The sequence below is a fragment of the Bubalus kerabau genome, chromosome 14 (assembly GCF_029407905.1).
Source record: "Bubalus kerabau isolate K-KA32 ecotype Philippines breed swamp buffalo chromosome 14, PCC_UOA_SB_1v2, whole genome shotgun sequence".
NCBI lineage: Eukaryota > Metazoa > Chordata > Mammalia > Artiodactyla > Bovidae > Bubalus > Bubalus kerabau.
Genome location: NC_073637.1, coordinates 11,982,807 through 12,004,227, shown reverse-complemented (window position 1 = coordinate 12,004,227; position 21,421 = coordinate 11,982,807). Strand labels below are relative to the sequence as shown.

The 21,421-nt window shown below is 43.9% G+C and overlaps 1 protein-coding gene across 1 annotated transcript in view; it reads right to left on the bottom strand.

Annotated features, from left to right (window-relative positions):
* ADCY8 (adenylate cyclase 8) overlaps window positions 1-21,421 on the bottom strand; it is a 229,587-nt gene that overhangs the window by 142,797 nt on the left and 65,369 nt on the right. Inside the window, exon 3 of the mRNA XM_055545749.1 lies at window positions 11,720-11,850. Coding sequence (XP_055401724.1) covers window positions 11,720-11,850 — 131 coding nt within the window. The remainder of the gene's footprint in view (window positions 1-11,719; window positions 11,851-21,421) is intronic.

The window sequence follows — 21,421 nt, the reverse complement described above, 5'->3', positions numbered from 1 at the left end:
AGCAAGGCACTGCATGAGTGCTGTCTTAGTCAAGCCACCTGGTTAGCCCGTGGGGAAGGCAGCGTTCATCCCAATGTGAAAATCAGGAACTTTTGCCCAACATTCACTGGTAGCCCGTGGCAGAGTTGGGATTGTCGTTGAGGCTGAACTGCATGGCGAGGCACTACTCCGCACACCTAACACAGGATCTCAGGGATCAATTCAGCCTCAGGGGTACCTCTGAGAGGAAGGATGAACATCAGAGAGGGCACCGCATTTTCTTGATTCTCGTGTTTTTACCAAATCTGAAACTGACTGCATCTTTGTAGTGTGTCACACTTTTTGGTTAGTTTTCTTAGTGTTGCATAAAATAATGGTGAGTTTCACCACCAGTGTGACTTAGTTTTAATGAAATAGCTGAATCGGCCCGAAGGCCCCGTGGAATGTGCATGGACTTATGTTGGTCATCCCTGGTATTCAGTGGCTCTTAAAGTTGTCTCCATTACAGACTCCTTTAAGAATCTGATAGAAGTTATGGATTTTAGCTCCTAAAAAATGTGCAAGTATTCAAAATTTTGCACTTGATTTCAAGGGATTTTTACTTTCCCAGAAGCCCACTCAGGGACTCATTAGGAATCCTTAGATCTCAATGTTTAAAAATATTTATTTCATTTCATTTATTTATTCAGCTGTACTGGATCTTAGTTGTGGCAGATGGCATCTTCGATCTTTGTTGCAGTATGCAGGGTCTTTAGTTGTGGCATGTGGGGTCTCGTTCCCTGACCAGGGATCAAACCCTGGCCCCCTTCATTGGGAGCTCAGAGTCTTAACCACTGAACCAGCAAGGAAGTCGCCTTTAGATGTCAATTTAAAAGCTATTGCTTTAATTAATTAATTAATGCCTTAATTATTTAAGCAAATATTTATGTGACCCACTACACACTGTGCTAGAAAATTGTATTAAATGATAAAGAATGCCCAGTACCTGTCCTCAAGATCCTCAGAGGATGGGGAATGGAGTTGGGCAGTCAAAGAGAAAAAGAAAAACATCACAGGCAATGACTGCTGTAATGGAAAGACTCATGGAGGGGCTTGACCAGCCACTGGAGGATCAGGAGTTTCCTAGCGAAGCAAAGTCCAGGGGGAGTCTTGAATGACCGAGGGCGGGGTTCCCAACCTCTGGGATCTGAGGCCTGGTGATGTGCGGTGGAGCCAATGTAGTAATAATAGAAATAAAGTGCGCAATAAATGGAATGCACTTGAATCATTCAAAACCATCCCCTGCGCATGCCCTCGTCTGTGGAAAAACTGTCTTCCAGGAAACTGGTCGTTGGTGCCAAAAAGGCTGGGGACTGCTGCTCTAGAGAACTTGATGGTAAAGTGAATAAAAGAATGGGTGCTCTTAGCAAGAGATCAGTACATACTAGGGTCTGGTTGGAGAACAAGCAAACGTACCAGGGTTCTGCAAGAATTCAAAGACAGCTTGTCAAAGGGTAGTATTGAGCAAGGAAGGTGGGAAGAGGAGAGGGAGAGGGGAGAGAAAGAGAGAGAGAAGGAGGGAGGAAGGGAGAGAGAGAAGGAGGGAGGAAGGGAGAGAGAGAGACAAGCTCAGAGGAGAGAACAGAGGGATAATAAAGAAGGGCTGGATGAGCCAGGTTGATGAATACAGACTTTTTCCTGACCATGACAGAAAGCCAGTGAAGGGTTTTAAGCATGGGAATGATACCTTTAGGTTGTTCCTGTGTGAGGCTTCCTCTGCAAGAGTCACCACACTGCTACGGTCCTCTACAGTTTTCTGGTGGTATAGCATCTGGTTACACGCATAGGATTTGTGTCTCAACAGACTGGGGTTCAAATCCCAGCTCAACCACTTATGAATACTATGAACTTCTCCAAGCCTTTGTCTACTGGAGATCATTTCAGCACCTACTTCACTGGCAGGTAGCGAGTGTGTGGCACAGTGCCTGGCACAGTTAGTGCCCCATAAATGTGTCAGCTCTTGGCATCATTATTGTACAAAAGTGCCCTATAACTGAATGGTTGAATGGAGGAGAGAGAGACAAGCAACGAGATAGAAGAAAATCTGACTATTAACTGGATTGTTTATCACCCGAAGTTAAAAGAATTCCTAACTGTGGGCAAAAGCCTGGAACAACAGTAGCAGCAATACTCAGAGAGTATAGACTGTGGACTTGATACTGTTCTAGGAGTTCTACATGTAGGAACTCATTCATTCCTCATAACAACCTATGAGGGAGGATCTAGGATGATCATCTCCATTTTACAGATAAGGAAGCTGAAGCCTGAGTAACTTGGCAACACACATGAAAACCTGGGGTTTGAACCAGACAGCCTAGCTCTGGAAACTTTACTCTTTTTAAAAAATCTTTTGGCCGTGCTACGTATCATGTGGGTCCCCAATCAGGGATCAAACCCACATCCCCTGCATTAGAAGCACAGACTCTTAACCACTAGACAGCCAGGGAGGCTATACTCTTTACAACTATAGTATGCTACCTTTGAAATAAGCCATCATCCTCACACACATGGGAAGTGGAAGGGTCCAGAGACCATCTAGTAGAACTGCTCACTTTATGGACCTATTTGACCCAAACTACTAATATCTGTCTATGGAAGGAATAGTTCATTCATTCATTTAACAGCTAATAAATTAAATGCCTACTATGTGTCAGATCCTGGAGATACAATGGAGAGCAGAAAGTACAATCACAGCCCTTATGGAACAAGGAGCCTACTGAAAGAAGAAATAGAATCTTTAAGAGCAAAGGGCATAAAGGTTTCAGACAAGCTGTGTTTCCACAGCATCATTTTTGTGTGTGGTCTTCTGAACACACGTTGCTTTATGCACCCATGTCTGCACAGGGTGTGCCTGCTCCCTGGCATAGCTTTCTTTCCTTTTCCTAACTACTAAAATCCTACTTGTCTGCACCTCCGTGTTCACTGTAGCACTGTCTACGACAGCCAAGACCTGGAAACAACCTAACTGTCCATCAACAGAGGACTGGATAAAGAGGATGTGGCACATATAACAACGGAGTATAACTCAGCCATAAAGAGGGATGAAGCTGTGCCATTTGCAGAGACATGGACGGACCTAGAGACTGTCATACAGACTGAAGTAAGGCAGAAAGAGAAAAAATAATATCCTGTATTAATGCATGTATATGAGATCTAGTAAAGGGTACCAATGAACCTATCTGCAAAGCAGAAATAGAGACATAGTCATAGAGAACAAATGCATGGACACCAAAGGGGGAAATGGGAGTGGGATGAAATGGGCGATTGTGATTGACATATATAAACTATTGATGAAAGTGAAAGTCACTCAATCGCATCTGACTCTTTGCGACCCCATGGACTATACAGTCCATGGAATTCTCCAGGCCAGAATACTGGAGTGGGTAGCCTTTCTCTTTTCCAAGGGATCTTCCCAACCCAGGGATCAAACTCAGGTCTCCTGCATTGCAGGCAGATTCTTTACCAACTGAGCCACCAGGGAAGCCCAAGGATACTGGAGTGGGTAGCCTACCCCTTCTCCAGAAGATCCTTCTGACCCAGGAATCAAACCAGGGTCTCCTGCATTGCAGGTGGATTCTTTACCAACTCAGCTGTGAGGGAAGCTCATATGATACAAAATAGATAACTCATGAGAACCTATGTATAGTACAGGGAACTTTATTCAACACTCTGTGGTGACCTAGAAGGAAATCCAAAAAAGAGGGGCTAAACGTATATATGGACTTCCCTGGTGTCTCAGACGGTAAAGCGTCTGTCTACAATCTAAGAGACCTGAGTTCAATCCCTGAGTTGGGAAGATTCCCTGGAGAAGGAAATGGCAACCCACTCCAGTACTTCTTGCCTTGAAAATCCCATGGACGGAGGAGCTTGGTGCAGGCTACGATCCCTGGGGTCGCAAAGAGTCGGGCACGACTGAGCGACTTCACTTCCCTTCAAATGTATATGTACAGATGATTTGCTCTGCTGTACAGCAGAAAATAACATGACATTGTAAAGCAACCAAACTCCAATAAAAAATTAATAAAATAGAATCCTGGACTTCCCTGGTGGCTAAGTGGTAAAGAATCCACCTGCCAGTGGAGGACACATGGGTCTGATCCCTGATCCAGGAAGATCCCACATGCTGCAGAGCAACTAAGCCCAGGCACTGCAACTACTGAGCCTGTGCTCTAGAGCCTGGGAGCAACAACTATTGAGCTCATGCGCCACAACTACTGAAACCCGAGAGCCCTAGAGCCCGAGCTCTGCAACAAGAGAAGCCACCACAATGAGAAGCCCAGGCACCCCAACTAGAGAGTAACCCCTGCTCGCTGCAACTAGAGAAAAGCCTGAGCAGCAGTGAAGACCCAGTGCAGCCATAAACCAATAAATAAAACCCTTTTCAAAATGGTACACCTTAAAAAACAATCTTTGGAAAAATAAAATAAAATCCTAATTGTCCTTCAAGACCCCATTCATATGCTAAGATTCACCTTTGATGGATATTTCCCCCAGCATAGCTGGTCACCACACTCTCGCTCTTTGCCTAGCCTGTGCTCTCCTCTGTCAGGGCACTAATCTCCTAATCATGCGTGCTGGGTGTGCTCCATCCATAGGTAAAGAACAGGAAGAGCGTTACCTCTGAATCCCAAACCTTAGCACGTGGTGGGCCTCATGAAATATTCCCTGAACTGAAACAACAGAAATCTTCAGAATTAAATCTTCCTTCCTCAGAGTGGTCATAGCCACCGCTGGCATCCCCTGGAACCTGCTTAGAAATGCAGAATCTCAGACCCCACCCCAGACCCTCTGTGTCAGAATCAAACAAAAATTTAACAAGAGCCCCAGGTGATTTTTGTGCATGCTTAGTTATGCAATAAGTTTGTCGAATAAAAGATAAGAAGTAACCAATGCCCTGGTTCTCACTTTATTGTTCATTCTGCTACCCCCAGGTGCTGGGCTCAAGATCAAATCTTTTGACTTTAAATACAGGCTTGTAACCTTCCAAGGTGAATATACTGAAGAGGCCATATTAATTGTCAGATCTAATTTGCTTACATAAGTTGTTCATTTGGCTGAAAAAAATTAGTCACCCTGCAAATACTGTCCTCAAGGATGCTTAGCAGAATTCGCTAGACTCATTAGGAACATGAGCCGTGTGTAGACTTTTCTTCCTAACCTGTGTTTTTGGGAAGGTTATTTAACCTCTTGGAGCTTCCATTTTTCTTGATAATAAAGCAGAGATCATGCAAGCTACTCTTCACGGTTACTCCACTTATAAATATCATTTATATCACTTATAAATAACAGTGTTCAGTTCAGTTCAGTCGCTCAGTCGTGTCCGACTCTTTGCGACCCCATGAATCGCAGCACGCCAGGCCTCCCTGTCCATCACCAACTCCCAGAGTTCACCCAGACTCACGTCCATCGAGTCAGTGATGCCATCCAGCCATCTCATCCTCTGTCGTCCCCTTCTCCTCCTGCCCCCAATCCCTCCCAGCATCAGAGTCTTTTCCAATGAGTCAACTCTTCGCATGAGGTGGCCAAAGTACTGGAGTTTCAGCTTTAGCATCATTCCTTCCAAAGAAATCCCAGGGCTGATCTCCTTCAGAATGGACTGGTTGGATCTCCTTGCAGGGTATGTAACTCCTTGTGAAAATTTTTGGGACTTGGAGAGAGGGCCACTCAAACAGACCTTCAAAGCCAAGTTTTCTAGCTCCACTCAACTGCATTTTGTTTATGCTGAAACCAAGCAGCTCCCTTTGGGGCTCCTGGGCACAAAAGCCTTTCTGTGCCCCCCATTTCTTGATTACAAAAAATAGGGTCCATTCAGCCTCTGTGACTTTCCCTGAGTTCCAAAAGGCAGGCTCAAACAATTACTAATTAGGGAAGGGATGGGATTCAAAGACCAGGGAGGAGCAGTTAAGAAACAATAGAGCAGCCTTGGGGCAGGGTCCTGGTTCCCCTTCAGGGGATACGCACAACAATATCTTTGAGCTGTTTCCCTATACTGAAGCCCCCTCCATGTAGAAGTTAACAGTTTGCTGCCCACAAGCACGGAGACCCCAGATTGGTTGAAACCAGAAGGTTGATGATGTTCACGTCCACTTACCTCCCCACCAGTGGATCCATCAGCTGATCACACCCTATTTGAGCTATAAGTCTCCTCACTGCCCCCTCCAGGTCAGCACACACTGTTTTGAGGGCAGTAGCCCACTGTGGCCCATGGCTTGACAAAGCAATAAAGCCATCTTTTGTACTTCACCCAAAATTCTGTCTCCAAGAATTAATTCAGTGTCTGAGTACAGAGGCTGGATTCAGCTTCAAAGTGATGATTGCCCACTTTGACAAGCCTGGTTGGGAAGAAGCAGCCAATCAAGAAATTGAGTGGACATACGTGCAAATGTACATGCTATTGGGGTCGGGGGCAAGAGGAAGGCAGCTAGGGAGCTTGGGCAGAAAAGCTAACAGTCCACCAAATCCACACCTCCCGGTCACTAGCAAAGGCCACTAGCAGGGCTCTGGCCCTCTTGTATCAGGGTGGGGCCATGTAATCAGGTCCCATCAATGGAATCTGAGCAGACTGATACATGCCATTTTCTGGGCCAAGTGTTAAAAAAGCAGGTATGCCTTTTCTCTCCAAGAACAGAGTGGTGAGAACGTTGACACCCATATGAAATGTAGGGGCCTTTATCCCTGAATCACCCACTGACCAGGGTATATAAGCCAGGAGGAAACTGTGTGGACAAATTATATTGAATTTATATCACTGAAAATGAGAGGTTATTTGTTAAAGCATTACCCTAACTAGCACAAGAAGAGTCTTAAATATATGGGGAGTAAGGAAAGAGAAATAGAACTGGACAGATGGGACTGGAAGCCCAAATGGTTTGCCATAAAAAGCCGAGTAGCCAGGTGCGGCTCCAGAACAAAGCTGGTGAAGTCTCAGATGTTTATAGCTGAGATTGACTTGACAGTCCAAATGTTTTGTCCATTTCAAGCAGCTAGGCTTTTGAATTAGGGAAACGGAGATGCAGAAAGACGAAATGATGCCGGAGATGTGCCTCATAGAAAGTGCTCTGGGATGCATGCAAACCCGGAGCTGCTCGCTGCAGTCCACCCTGGGACACTCATGTCCCCAAGCATGGCTCCTCTTACCACTCCTTATCAGGACAGGATGCAATGAGCTGTATGAAATATAACTGAGCTGGACATTTAGAGCAGACTATTTTTAGGGAAAGGTCACAACATAAAAACGACATAAAAGCAACCGAGAAGAAAGAATGATCCAGGTGGGTTGCCTGGAAGAGAGGGACAGAATGAGAACTACCTTTCAAAAACGCCACCTGCCTGCACCGGGTGTGCTCTGGGGGCCGGAGTAAGGCTGTCCTCCTCTGCTTTTTTCCTTTTGAATCTCCGGTCCTATTTTAGTTTTCAGTAGCCTTGTTGTGGGCAGGAGAGGCTTCACTGCCCCACATTGAGAGCATCTTCCCAGGACCTGCGGGGCCGTGGGCATCTCACCATCAATGTCTCTATGAACAGCAGGGAGGGGCGCCTCCAGCTGCCAGGATCTTTGCACATTCTTCTCCCATTAGAAACGGCTCTTTCACCACGAGCTTAGGCTGCTGGAGAATGTAGGGCAGCAAACTCAATCTCAATTTAGTGTGGCTCCAAGTTCTGGAAAGGAATCTGGAGCACAAAAGCTCAGTTCGATGGCTGAAAATAAATGGGCGAGGTGCAGAGAGCAGAAGTAACTTTAGTTGTCCTCCACTAAGGGAAGTCCTGGAAATTGATTAATGCAGAAGGAACCCCAAACGTATTACTTATTGAACTTAAAGCTCCCAAGTATGTTGATATAGGCATGTAGGCTTCTTTATATTTTTATTTATAAATATTTACTTCTATATATTTTTAGGGTAATTTCTTTCTCTCCTCTTCCTCCATGGTGACAGGCACTTTTGTAATTTGTCATACACCTATTTTATAATATGCCATATTTAATTACAGTTATACTTCATTAAATTACATATCATTATACTTATACATGGGCTTCCCAGGTGGTGCTAGTGCTAAAGAACTTGCCTGCCAATGCAGGAGATACAAGAAACATGGGTTTGATCCCTGGGTTGGGATGTTCCCTTGAAGGAGGGCATGGCAACCCACTTCAGTATTCTTGCCTGAAGAATCCCATGGACAGAGAAGCCTGGCAAGTTACCCTCCATGGGGTCACAGAGAGTCGGACACAACTGAAGTGACTGAGCACGTACGCATGCATGCTTATACATAAATCATTATGCTATGTCAATACATAATTAATGTCATATATATCAAATATTTATTATATGTTTTGTATTTTTCGTATTTATATCTCATTGTTCTGCCTTCACTTGTGCTGATTCCTCTGTCCAGGATTCCTTTCCTTGTTTTTTTTCATTTGGCTGACTCAACTTCAAAGAAGCAAATAAGAATCATCTCATCTAGGAATGTTTCTCTACCCACCTCCATCCCCACTCCAGGCCTTCTTCTTTTTAGGGTCTCTTAGCTCTTGCCTGGAAAATCCCACGGATGGAGGAGCCTGGAAGGCTGCAGTCCATGGGGTTGCTGGGAGTCAGACACGACTGAGCGACTTCACTTTCACTTTTCACTTTCATGCATTGGAGAAGGAAATGGCAACCCACTCCAGTGTTCTTGCCTGGAGAATCCCAGGGACGGGGCAGCCTGGTGAGCTGCCGTCTATAGGGTTGCAGAGTCGGACACGACTGGAGCGACTTAGCAGCAGCAGCATCCTTTGCTTATTTTAATAATAGAACCTCATACTGGATTATAGTTATTGGTACTGCCCTGAGCCTGTTCTGCAACTGGTATTGATGGGTTCCCATTGACTGTGGGACCAGTTCCTTGATCTGGATTGTATCTTTTATTAGAGATGCTGTTTAACAAGGGGCTCTTTGCAAACTCAAGCATCTAAACCAGTGTATCTCAATTCTTGGTTGAGAATCTCAATGACCCATATTTAAACACCCTCTAAAGGGTGGTGGTAGAATCAAGCTTTCTGCCAGACTTACTTTCACACAAGCACCCTGGCACAACAGAAAAACACCCCGGGATGCTGGTAAGAAGGAAAAGTTGTTCTTTCGTTCTACCGAAGTTAGGAGAAAAGGAACTAAGAGGGTACACCAGTGATTTTTAGAGCTGGTCAACCTATAGATTTCCCCCAATGCTTGGGAAATTCCCACCCTATGATATTTGCTGGGAGGGAGAAACAATTTTACTGGACAAGCTGAAAAGTTAGATTGTTTGCTTCCTCGTTACTTGTGGGGAATGACTGGGGCTCAGCCAATTGGACACATACGTGTGCCTCAGGCTTGCTTAACTTGAGATGCAAAGAGGCAGGGTCGGGGGGCGGTCAGAGGCAGCCAAATCCAGACTCTGGGGCTGCAGGAGGAATGCTGTGTGCAGGGGTGGAGTCTGGGACAGGGCTGGGAGCACAGGGAATGGATTCTTCAGGAACAGTGGAAGCAGCCAGTGTCCTCACTGGCCCGGTGCCCTGCTGTGATCTTGGCTGTGCTTTCAACTTCACCCTGGCCCATTTCCTGAGCCTGCCTTTCCATCCTTCCGCAGTGACTCTGGGAGCCACCACGTGGCCTTTCGCTACATTTCTTTTACAAACGCCAGGGTTGGATTCTTTATTTTTTTTAAAAAAGCATCAGTTTTCATTTATTTCAATTCAGAGAATAAAAATTGACTTGATTTATCTTTTATTCATTTGCTATTTAAAAATGTATTACTATGACTCGGAAAACCAATTACTAATAAATGTTTAAGAATTTTAAATTGTAAAATATTACTAAGATATTAAATATCCTATACAAAATTTTCATAAATATGTCCATAAGTAAACTTTGTATGAACCAAGGAAAAGAGAAACTATTTTTTGCTTATTTTGAGTTATAAAAAATAAGACCTTAAAACCAACAAATGCTTCTCCACATTTACAGTGATGCTGTTTTACAAATTTTTCAGCTCGTTGACTTTAACAGGGTTGGATTTTTTTTCGCTTGCAACCATGAAAATGTCTGAAACAATCTACAATATGCTTAATGCTCTACGATACGCTCATACCCATCCTTCGCTTTGTATATATCTTCACTGACATAATCTGTATAAACCACTATAAGGTGGCTGTTAAAATGCCCAGTTTACAGAGGAAGATCCTGAGATACAGGTATGTAAATCGCCCACAGTCATACACAAGGAAGAGTGAGAACTGGAATTCTAAACTGGTCTGCCTCATTAAAGGGCTTCCCTGGTGGCTCAGACAGTAAAAAATCCACCTGTGATACAATAGATACTGCTTCCATCTATGGGTTGGGAAGATCCTTGGAGAAGGGAATGGCTACCATTCCTTTGGGAGGGCATTCCAGTATTCTTGCCTGGAGAATTTCATGGACAGAGAAGCCTGGTGGGCTACAGTCCGGGGTTCATGTAGTTCATGGGCTACAGTCCGACTCATGCAAAGAGTCGGACACGACTGAGTTACTAACACTTTCACTTTTTCACTGCCTCATTAAGGAGCCCTCAACCCCGCCCCTCTGATTTTCACTACATACTATATCGTCTAGCACAGAGGAGGCACTGATGGATAGATGGATGGGTAAAGCAATAATAGATGGTTGGGTGGATGGATGGATGAGTGGGTGGCCAAAAATATATTTGCAAAACAAAAATAAGCTGTAATCCTTTTTTGTATTGTTTTAAAGACATTATGGGACTTCCCTGGTGGCATAGATGGTAAAGAATCCACCTGCAATGTGGGAGACCCAAGTTCGATCCCTTGGTGGGGAAGATCCCCTGGAGAAGAGAACGGCTACCCACTCCAGTATTCTTGCCTAGAGAATCCTATGAACAGAGGAGCCTGGTGGGCTACAGTCCATGGGGTTGCAAAGAGTCGGACACAACTTAATGACTAAACAACCAAATCTCTGTAGCTTGCTCAGCAAGAGCTGTGTGCATTAGGGAAGCCCCTTGACCTGATGAAGCCTCAGTGTGCTGATCTGAATGGGGAATCAAAAGACCCATTTTTTGTTGTTATAAAACAGCCTATGGGAACATGCTCAGAGCCTTGCTTGGTGTATGTGAGGTTCTAATACTTTAGTGTATCTCATAAATTCGCCAGAGTTCCAAACAGTGGTGATGAGCATTGATGAGGAGGAACCAGGACTACAGCTCAGCTCAGAAGGGAGCCCTAAATGGGACGTTCACAGCCCCTCATGACTTGACCCTTGTCTGCCAAGGTAAATGGGCTTGTTCCAGACAAGGCAGGGCATAGATAGGAATCTACATGATGGAAGTGACTTAGCATGCATAAGAAATATAAAGAAGGGACATGTGTAATCGCCCCTGAAGCCTCCAGATCATATTCTGGAATCATTTTTTCCCATAAAAGTATAAAAAGCTCTTGTCTTTCCTACTCAAAATGTAAAGTCAGGCAAGCCTGCTGCAGGGGAGCCAGGCAAGAGGTAGATTAGCAAATATAACTGCATTTCTCTGACATTCTTCTGGAGGCTCAATTTGGAAGTGTTAAACTCTCTGATGAATAATCACTAGTTAATGAGTTAATCAATCACATGAAGAAAGGCGCTGACATTTAGGCAGACAGAAATCATGGCGGTGAGGTGAGAGCAGCCAGGGCAGAGACCGAGGTGGGGGTCTTGTTGCTCACCTGACGTTCTCGTAGCGATGGATGTAGATCCGGTGGAACTGATGCTGTAGGTGCTCGTCTTCCACGTTGGTCATGTCATTGATCATCTCCAGGACAACAAAACGAGGAAGCACGGACAGCACAAGTCGCTCCTGGGACAAACCAACACAAGGGTGAGAACTAAAGTATTGCTGCTCTATCAGTAAGCAAAAGACATTAGAGCCATCAAGCCAAGAGATTACAGCTGCCCTGACGGTGAGCCCTGAGGGAACTCAAGATGGAGACACATGTATACCTGTGGCAGATTCATTTTGATATTTGGCAAAAACTAATACAATTATGTAAAGTTTAAAAAAAAAAAGATGGAGACAAAGGAGCCGCCCACTGCCAAGCCCATCTAGCAGTCAAGTGGCTGCAGCAACCCTGGACCACGAACCCTGAGGAAACTCCGATGAGGAAACACATGATACTTGCCCCAGAGAGCAGAGCTCCATATCCAAAGCATGATTTCAATGAGCCCAGATGCTCGTATCTTCCCTTACATAGAAAAGCGCCAAATTCCTTAAGGAGAGATGTTTGATTTTCTTTTGTTAACAGTACTCCTTTGATGTTCCAACTACCTGGTCTCTTGTTGCAAAAACTCATATATCCTGGCTCCCCCCATCCGCCCTTGCCTCTTAGAAAGTTTTCTCAGCATGTCTGAGATGCTGTGTTCCAGGCTTGAAATCCTCAGAAAGTCTGCTGAATAAAACACAACTGTTAGGGGAGTGGGTAAATTTCCTCGGTTCTGTCTCGTCACAACAAAAATTTAAAGCGACGGACGTTAAAGCCCTCGGCACGTCACAGCTCTCGGACAGTGTTACAGCTCCGCGTTATAGCTCAGTTTTATTTAGAAAATAAAAGGAAAATACATCCTCGAGACATGAGTGTATGCTGACCCAAAAGACACAAAGAGAAAACAGAGAGAGAGAAAGAGAGAGAAAGAGAGACAGAGAGAGTGTGTGTACATGCGCACACTCAGAGAGACCCCGGGCCCTTTGGCTCCTCTTTTTATATGTTTTTTTCCTCCCCCTGGGCCTGCCCTATGTAAATTGGGCTAGCCAGGAGAGCTGTTTGTTCTACCTGAGGTCCTACTCCGGTCTTCGGACCTTCCTTTGTTCTATTTTCTCGGTCTTTTCCCTTCCTTGTCTTTTAGCCACCGCCATTCTGGTGGTGGAAAAAGCCATCCTTTTTCCTATTCTAACTACCTAACAATAACTATCAACTTTTAGGTTGTGCAATTTTTTTCCAGTCAACAAGGGACAGTCTTGTTAAACAGATCACTGGGTCTCAGAAGGGTGGATAGAGCATGTAGAAGTCATGGGGCTCTTGGCTGAACCTCTTGAGGAACTATTGATTTTCTACCATTCTAGGAACATGACAAATGTCTACTGAGTACTTGTTATTTTCTGGGCACCGTGCTGAGTGTTGGTAGATGGTGGTGAACCAAACGGATGAGAGCCCTACTATTGTGAAGCTTACATTCTAAAAGGAGATACAGACATTGAATACAACACACCCAAACATGCCCACACATGTTTATGTGTAACAAATGCCAAGAAGAGCAGGTCATGATCAGAGATTATAATGGTTGACAACATAATCCAAATTGGGGGTCAGGAATGACCTTCCTGAGGAACTGATATGTAAATGACTTTTGGAATGAGCCAGCCTTGTGTAGTGTAAGAAGAGAGCCCCAGGAAGAGGAAACAGTGAGTGCAAATGTCCTGAGGCAAATGGAGAGCAATGGTGTGGCTGGAGGGTGGTAAGAGAGGAGTGTGGTGATATGCAATGAAGTTGGAGGTGTAGACAAATGTGTCAGGCCTGCCTAAGATGTTAGCACTTAATTCCAACTAAAACCGGAAGCCACTGCATGCTACTAAGCAGAGCAATGACATAAGCTGATTGATATTTTAAAAGAACATCCTTGGCTGTGGTTTGGAGAATGAATTGTCAGAAGGGGCCAAGGGTGTGGGCAGGGAGACCAGGTGAGAGGTGATGGGGAGATAAGGTCTATAGGATGGCAACCAGAGGGATGGCAGGAGAGAAAGAGGGTGTAACCCTCTTTCTATAGCTATAACCATGGTGATAGCTAGGTTTTTGAGTTTGGTTAATGGGAAGCATGTGCTACATTCCCTAAAACGGGGAACACGGGAGAGGAATCAGGCTCAGAACACATCAACTCTTCCTCAAGAGGAAAGGAAACCAGACACATATAGCCTGAAAGTAGGAACCCAACACTTGTCAGAAAAATGTTTTACCGTGTGACCAACACGGTAGATAAAAACAAAACAACCCATTGACTAGCAACATGAACTAAATCCTAAAAAGATCTTGTGCTGTGGGAAATAGGCAAGGATCTGCTTCTTTCTTTTTCTATAATTTGCTCTAGTATGGAATGGAGTTTAAGACAGATACATTTTATTATTATTATTAATTTTCAAAATTTAAGTACAGTTGATTGACAATTCTAATTGTGCATTAATTTCTGCTGTACAGCAAAGTGATTCAGTTACACACACACATATATATACATTCTTTTTTAATATTCTTTTCCATTATGGTTTATCATAGGATATTGAATATAGTTCTCTGTCCAAACAGTAGGACCTGGCTGTTTATCCGTTCAACCTATAACAGCTTACATCTGCTGACACCAACCACCCACTCCATGCCTCCCCCAACCCCTCCCCCTAAGACAGGTGCATTTTAATCATCATAGTTTCTCATATCTTCATAGATATTTATGGATCTTAAGCATTTTCACCATTCATTCTTTCATTTGTTCCTCACAAAACCCTGAAAAGAAGCAGGGACAAATACTTAGCCGACAGACTGAATCAAGTCAAATTGCTTGCATGACCTGAACAGTTACCACATGGCAAAGCCAGGACACAATCCTTTGCCACGCTTTTCCTGGATGGGATTCTTGGTGAGATGGGAAAAGCCTCAGGTTCTAAGTCTGACTGGAGTTCAGATCCTGCCTTCATCCCTCAATAATAAGGTAGCACTAGGTGAACTACATCCTCTCTCTGAGACTTAGTTCCCTGATTTGGGAAATAGTGATAATATCACCTACTTCACAAGGCTGCAATGAAAATTCAATGAAATAAAATACGGCAGGTGTTGGAGTTAATTCCCTCCTGCTTCCTCTGCTCTATTTAGCCCTCCTCTCATGTGAAGGGCTTTATCAATGAAGTGTCCACAGAGCTTCACATGATGAGGTTTTTCCTCTTGGGAAAGCTGTCCCATTGTGGGGCTGAGAAGCCTGCTTCCTGCAAACGCCCCTGCCTGATGTCCATTTCATGCTTATTATGCTATCTGTCAGTTTCCAGGTACTTGTGATCCAGTTCAGGTAACTGCTGCTGGATGGGAGTCGGTCCTCATCATGGCTTTGAGGGGCACTCAGAGCCTCAAAACTGTAGGTACTAAAGAAATATTTCCTAAACAAATGAGTGAATAGAGAGATGGCAGAGACTGTGTTCAGCTCATGACTGCATCTCTTTCCATGGCCATCACAGTCCCTGGCACGGACTATTTAATTAAAATTAAATCTATTTAACTAATTATTAAATAGATTCTTTAAGTGGCAGTGCACATTCAGTCTTTAAGTATGGCATAGACGCTTTATGGGAGACTTTTATTTTTAGAAAACATTTTAATTTCAGTATGTTCCCAGATGACTAAAAAATTTAAACTTATTACAAATTATCATACAGAAGAGCTTTTTATGACCAAACCATTTCATGTTTTATTTTCTGACTATTAGTTCTGGGACACTGGCGAACAGAACAACAGATATTATTTAGGAGGTAGATGCACCTTGTTTGCAAACAGAAATAGATTTTTTGTTTGTTTCCTTTGTTTTACAATTCCAGAAACACAAGAATTTAACATTAAATACCTTTTAATAATCAACAGGGAATAATCATAATATTGTCCCCATTAATTCTGAAGATATATTTCATAAAACTCAACATCTTTATGGGAGATTTTCAAAATAAAATTTTAATAGCAAAATTCTCCAGCACCCAGGTTTGCCAGCCTCTAGCTAGTCTGGCTGGAGAAGGCAATGGCACCCCACTCCAGTACTCTTGCCTGGGAAATCCCATGGACAGAGGAGCCTGGTGGGCTGCAGTCCACGGGGTCGCTAAGAGTCAGAAACGACTGAGCGACTTCACTTTCACTTTCACTTTTCACTTTCATGCTTTGGAGAAGGAAATGGCAACCCACCCCAGTGTTCTTGCCTGGAGAATCTCAGGAACAGGGGAACCTGGTGGGCTGCCGTCTATGGGGTCGCACAGAGTCGGACACGACTGAAGCGACTTAGCAGCAGCAGCAGCAGCTAGTCTGGCTACTGCCAACTGCCCCAGCTCCCCACCCTGTAAGGCATTTTCTTCCAGACGATGGGAAATTGCCTGGAGTCTGCTTATAAAAGCCCATTTTCAACACTTTTGCTTCCCTCAGATTTGCTAGCTGCTTGAGAAACATCATTCAAATCCCCTGAAAACACAGTCTGAAAGAAAAATGGGAAAGTTTGCCCCTTAATACAATTCCCAAGTCTTACTGAGGCAGAATATCAGATTTTCCGGCTTTTGAGATCAGAGATACAAGACTCTCTCCTGTAGCCAGACTGTGGCCCAGGGTGGCCTTTGTACTCACATTCTGCACGTCTATCTCCCCCCGGATTTTTCCCATTTGCATGAAAAGGGGCCCCGGGCCTCAGTGGCTCCTGCCTGGACTTGCCTCTCATCTAACTGGCTCTATTCCAGTCAGCAAAATGGCTTCAGGGGCATCTATTGCTACAATGCACCCTGAGGGGGAAGTCAAGGTGAAAAAAATGAGAGCGTCAGCACCCTCATTTAATGCAAATGCTTGTCCTGGAGGAGAGAAAGAAAGCAGGGCAGTCCTCTAGGCAGGCAGTACTTCCGAGCTTGCTCGCACCTATGCTTCTGAATGGCTTTGGGAAGAACTCCCCATTCAGACCCTCGCAAACCAGAGACCTCCCAATACTCTCTGTACCGTAGGCCAAGCAAGGTCAACTGCTGTATAGGTCCAGACTCTGGCGAGAGGCTTATCCTGGGGTTATAGATAATATCTTTTTAAAAAAATGTGTATTTATTTGGTTGCACTGTGTCTTAGCTGCAGCATGTGGGATCTTTAGTGGCAGCAGGCAAATTCCTAGTCAAGGTGTGTGAACTCCTAGTTGCGGCGTGAGGGATCCAACTTCCTGACTAGGGATTGAACCCAGGGACCCTACATTGGGAGCTTGGAGTCCCAGACACTGGCCCACCAGGGAAGTCCCCCATAACATCTTATTTTAAAGAGATCACTCATTGTGTAGCAAGCCAAGTGCTTTGCATTCAGTATCTAACCAAAACCTCACATTAACCATGCATGCATGCTAAGCCACTTCAGTTGTGTCCAACTCTTTGCGACCCCATGTACCATAGCCCATCAGGCTCCTCTGTCCATGGGATTCTCCAGGCAAGAATGGTGGAGTGGGTTGCCATGCCCTCCTTCAGGGGATTCTTCCTGACCCAGGAATTGAACTCCTGTCTCTTAACATCTCTTGCATTGGCAGGTGGGTCCTTTACCACGAGAGCCACCTGTTAGCCCATAGTCGTGTGAAATGGAGTATTTGCTGCCTTATCAATAAACAAGGATGTGACAGCCATCAGGGATTTCCAGCCTCCAAATGTGAATCTCTGAGCCCAGAGAGCACCCAAAAGGGAAAACAATGCCTGTGATCCGTTTTCTGCGTCATCCCTACAGTGAATGAGGAACTAGGGATGTAAAAAAACAAAGAAGCAGGATGCTGGCCCCAGACAGCTGAGATGCATATGAAAGGAATGATTTCAGTGAGCCCAGACGCTTGCATTTTCCCATACATAAAAGAGCACCAAATTCCTTAATTTGAGATACCTGATTTTCCTTAATTAACAATAACCTTTTGATGTTCAGACTACCTGCCTTTTGCTGCAAACTTCTATCTAACCTGACTCCTCCCCACCCGCCTCCTTGCAACAGTTCTCTTCGGGGTCACTTGAGATGCTGTCTCCTGGGCTTGAAGTCCTGAGAATTCCCACCAAATACAAAATAACTCTCAATTTCCAGGTTGTGACTATTTTTTAATTGACAGTGGGTTACTATCTTCATTGCATTTTATTGATATATATAAGATGTTGAGATTTAAAGAAGTTAAGCCAAATGAAGCAGTTCAGAGTCACACAGTTGGTAAGGGCATAGTGAAGATTCAAGCCCATGTCTTTTTCCTTTGACACTTAGATTATAATTCATCCGTTTATTCACTTGTTTCTCATGTCAAGATGTAGGTGCTATGTGACAGGTGCAGGGCTGGGCTTGGAGACTAGGCCGTAGACAAAACCAGACATGGTACTCACCTTTGCTGAGATAATATTCTAGAGGTAATGCATGGTAAATAAAAATATGGACTAAGAATACAGGGTGCTGTTTATATAAACATGGAATTGAACACTTTGGAAAAACTTGGTAATATTGCGTAGCTAGAACACTGCACCCAAACTAGATGTCAGCAAGCCAGCCATACACATTTGTGGGAAAAAAGAAAAAATCCAGAAATCACTCTGATAATTTTGAGAGTACTTTTAATATATGTGGCTCCATTTTAAAGAGCTAGAAAATTTGACTGATGCAGTAGTAGCTGTGGTCTCTGTAAGAAAAAACAGACCCCTGCTTGAAAAATACCTTGGCCTTATTTTAAGAGACCAGATAATGAACTTATTCTATGTTTAAATTACAAATACAATATTTAAATTGAATTCTCATAAGCTCCCATTTCAACCTACTTTTTCAATTTACCAAGCAGCCTCCCATCCAGATGACTTCAGCTAAAGGGATTTTACAATTCTTAATTGGGTGTCCGTCATCCTCCCTAAGGGCTCCCTGGGTGCACTAGTGGTAAAGAACCCTCCTGCCAATGCAGGAAATGTAAGAGACGAGGGTTCGATCCCTGGTTCAGGAAGATCCCCTGGAGGAGGACACAGCAACCCACTCCAGTATTCTTGTCTGGAGAATTCCATGGACAGAGGAGCCTGGAAGGCTGCAGTCCATACACAGGTTTGCAAAGAGTTGGACATGACTGAAACGACTTAGCATAGCACAGCATCCTCCCTAAACTGGGAAGCATTTGGGAGCAAAAAGGATGTTTTTTTCCACCTCCAGAAACCAACACAGGCTTAGTGAGGAAGTGGCTATATTATCTGATTCCTTTGGTGATAAAGAGACAGATATCCTAGTTGACACAGCTGAAGCAAAATCAGGCTTTATCATAACTATCCTGATATCTTAAGGAATCTAGGGGCAAAACCTGGACCTTGGAAACAAAAAGAGCCAGAGACCCATGACTCTTTCCCTAAAACTTGGGTCTCTTCTTCTCCTGAAGGTCAGCTTCATCCTCCTCTCTGACTTCTCAGCCACTGGGAGCTCTTGGTCCTTATCCTTTGGCCATTTTTGAGAAAATTCTTGCAGAGTTCAAGATGCAAGATGTTTGCTCAGGGGCTCTGCTTGGGTCAAACATCTAGTTCATGCTCATGGTGCAGGATCAGGACAAAGATTATGGCGTTAATGGGGTGATCATTATAACAGGGGATCTTCCTGGTGGGTTCAGTGGTTAGGACTCTGCGCTTTCACTGCTGAGGGCCAAGGTTCAATCCCCGGTCAGGGAACTATGATCCCACAGGCTGTGCAGAGCAACCAAATAAATAAATAAAAGGATTAAGGTTGTTCTGCTTTTTATTATCACCATTCATTGGCAGTTTTAAACAATGTCAGCCATAAAATACCCCTGTTCACTCCCAAGATGATTGCTTAGCAGAGAACTTGGCATATAGGACACCTGTAGATCCGTCCATGATGTGGCAATGCACACCTTTGTCATCCATCTCACCCTGGCTGAGGCTCAGCACATCCGTGGCAACCTTTAGCTGAGGGTCTAGTCTGATGTATCAACCGCTATAACTTGATGAAATAAAAAGGAAGGCACTTTCTTTTGCCCTTTGGGAATGCAATGATAAACCAAAGGCAATATGACACTTGGGGAGATGCTATGTTCTCCTAAAGGCATTTAGTCAAATGTGAGGAATAAAGAACACATTTGTTAGCCCAGAAGACATTAGGTACTAAACCTGCTGCTAAGTAGCCTCTCTTGAAAATCTTTTAAGCACTTCTTAAGGCTTGAGGATTTCAGTCTTTTCAGAGAATCCTAAAAGGCTCTTTCCCACAAAGTTCACTACTTTTCTCAGACGCAGGTAACACGATTCAGCATTGTACTATTTTCAATAAAAAGATGTTGGTATGTAGGTCAGAAATCACAATCAGAAGAACTAAATTTTTTTTTGGCATGCGCTCACTAATTTTCTGATCTTGGACAAATTACTTAAATGTCTCTGGATCTGAGTTTTCAGGTATAAAGTGGAAGGAAGTGTTAGTCACTAAGTTACGTCCAACTCTTTGTGATCCTATGGACTGTAGCCCACTAGGCTGCTCTGTCTATGGAAGGCTCCAGGCCAGAATACTGGAGTGGGTTGCCATTCTCTTCTCCAAAGGGTCTTCTTGACTCAGGGGTTGAACCCGGGATTCCTGCATTACAGATCCTTTACCATCTGAGCCATCAGATGGAAGTAAGTACTAAAGCAGGTACAAAAGCAGGTACTAAATCTCATTCTGCCTACTTCACAAAGAAACTTTATTGAGGATGAAACATTCCAGGTGGATATTATAGTGTGTTTAAAAAAAAAAAAAGGAGCTTGCTGGACAGAATCAGAGGAAAACATTCAGGCAATGGGCAAAGATGTGGAGGAGAGATGGAAGATGGCAAGCTTGTGGAAAAGCTCACCATTGTGCTAGGTTCTTGGTGAAGAGGCACTGGTCAGAACTGAGACTTGAGAATTCCACTGGAAACAGTTTGGGATGGCCCTTAAATGCTAGAACAATTGGGAGAGTAGCAATGACATATATAAGCATCACTGATTCAATGGACATGAATTTTAGCAAAGTCCCAGAGACAGTGGAAGACAGAGGAGAGTCCATGGGGTTGCCAAGGGGCAGATATGACTTAGTGACTGCACAACAACAATGTGTGAAACAGAGAGCTGGTGGAAATCTGCTGTATAATCCAGACACCTCCGCTTGGTGCTCTGTGATGACTTAGAAGGGAAGGATGAGGAGGGTGGGAGAGAGGTTCAAGAGGGAGGGGATATATGCACACATATAGCTGATTCACTTTGCTGTACAGCAGAAAGTAACACAACGTTGAGAAACAATTATACTCCAATTAAAAAAAAAAAAAGAAAGAAACCTGATCTTTAGCCTGTAGGGGACAAGAGAGCAGTAAGTGATTTTTTAAAACTGGGAGTTACCAAAAAAAAAACAAACAAACAAACTAAGAGTTACAGTCAAAAAAGTAAAAAGGCCATAAACATCCTTTTCTGAATTAGAGACTGAAAAGTTAGTGTCTACATTTCCCCAAATCCTGCAATTCTGGATCTGATTTGGGTTTTGACAATTAGATGCTTTTCTACAAGACTCAGAATTTGGAGGTTAGACAGAAGCTATTTTTCATCTACTTCTGTTTTTTTTGTTGTTGTTGTTGCTGGCAATTATGATTATGGAGATACTGGGATTTGAAATAGCAGCCTTCCG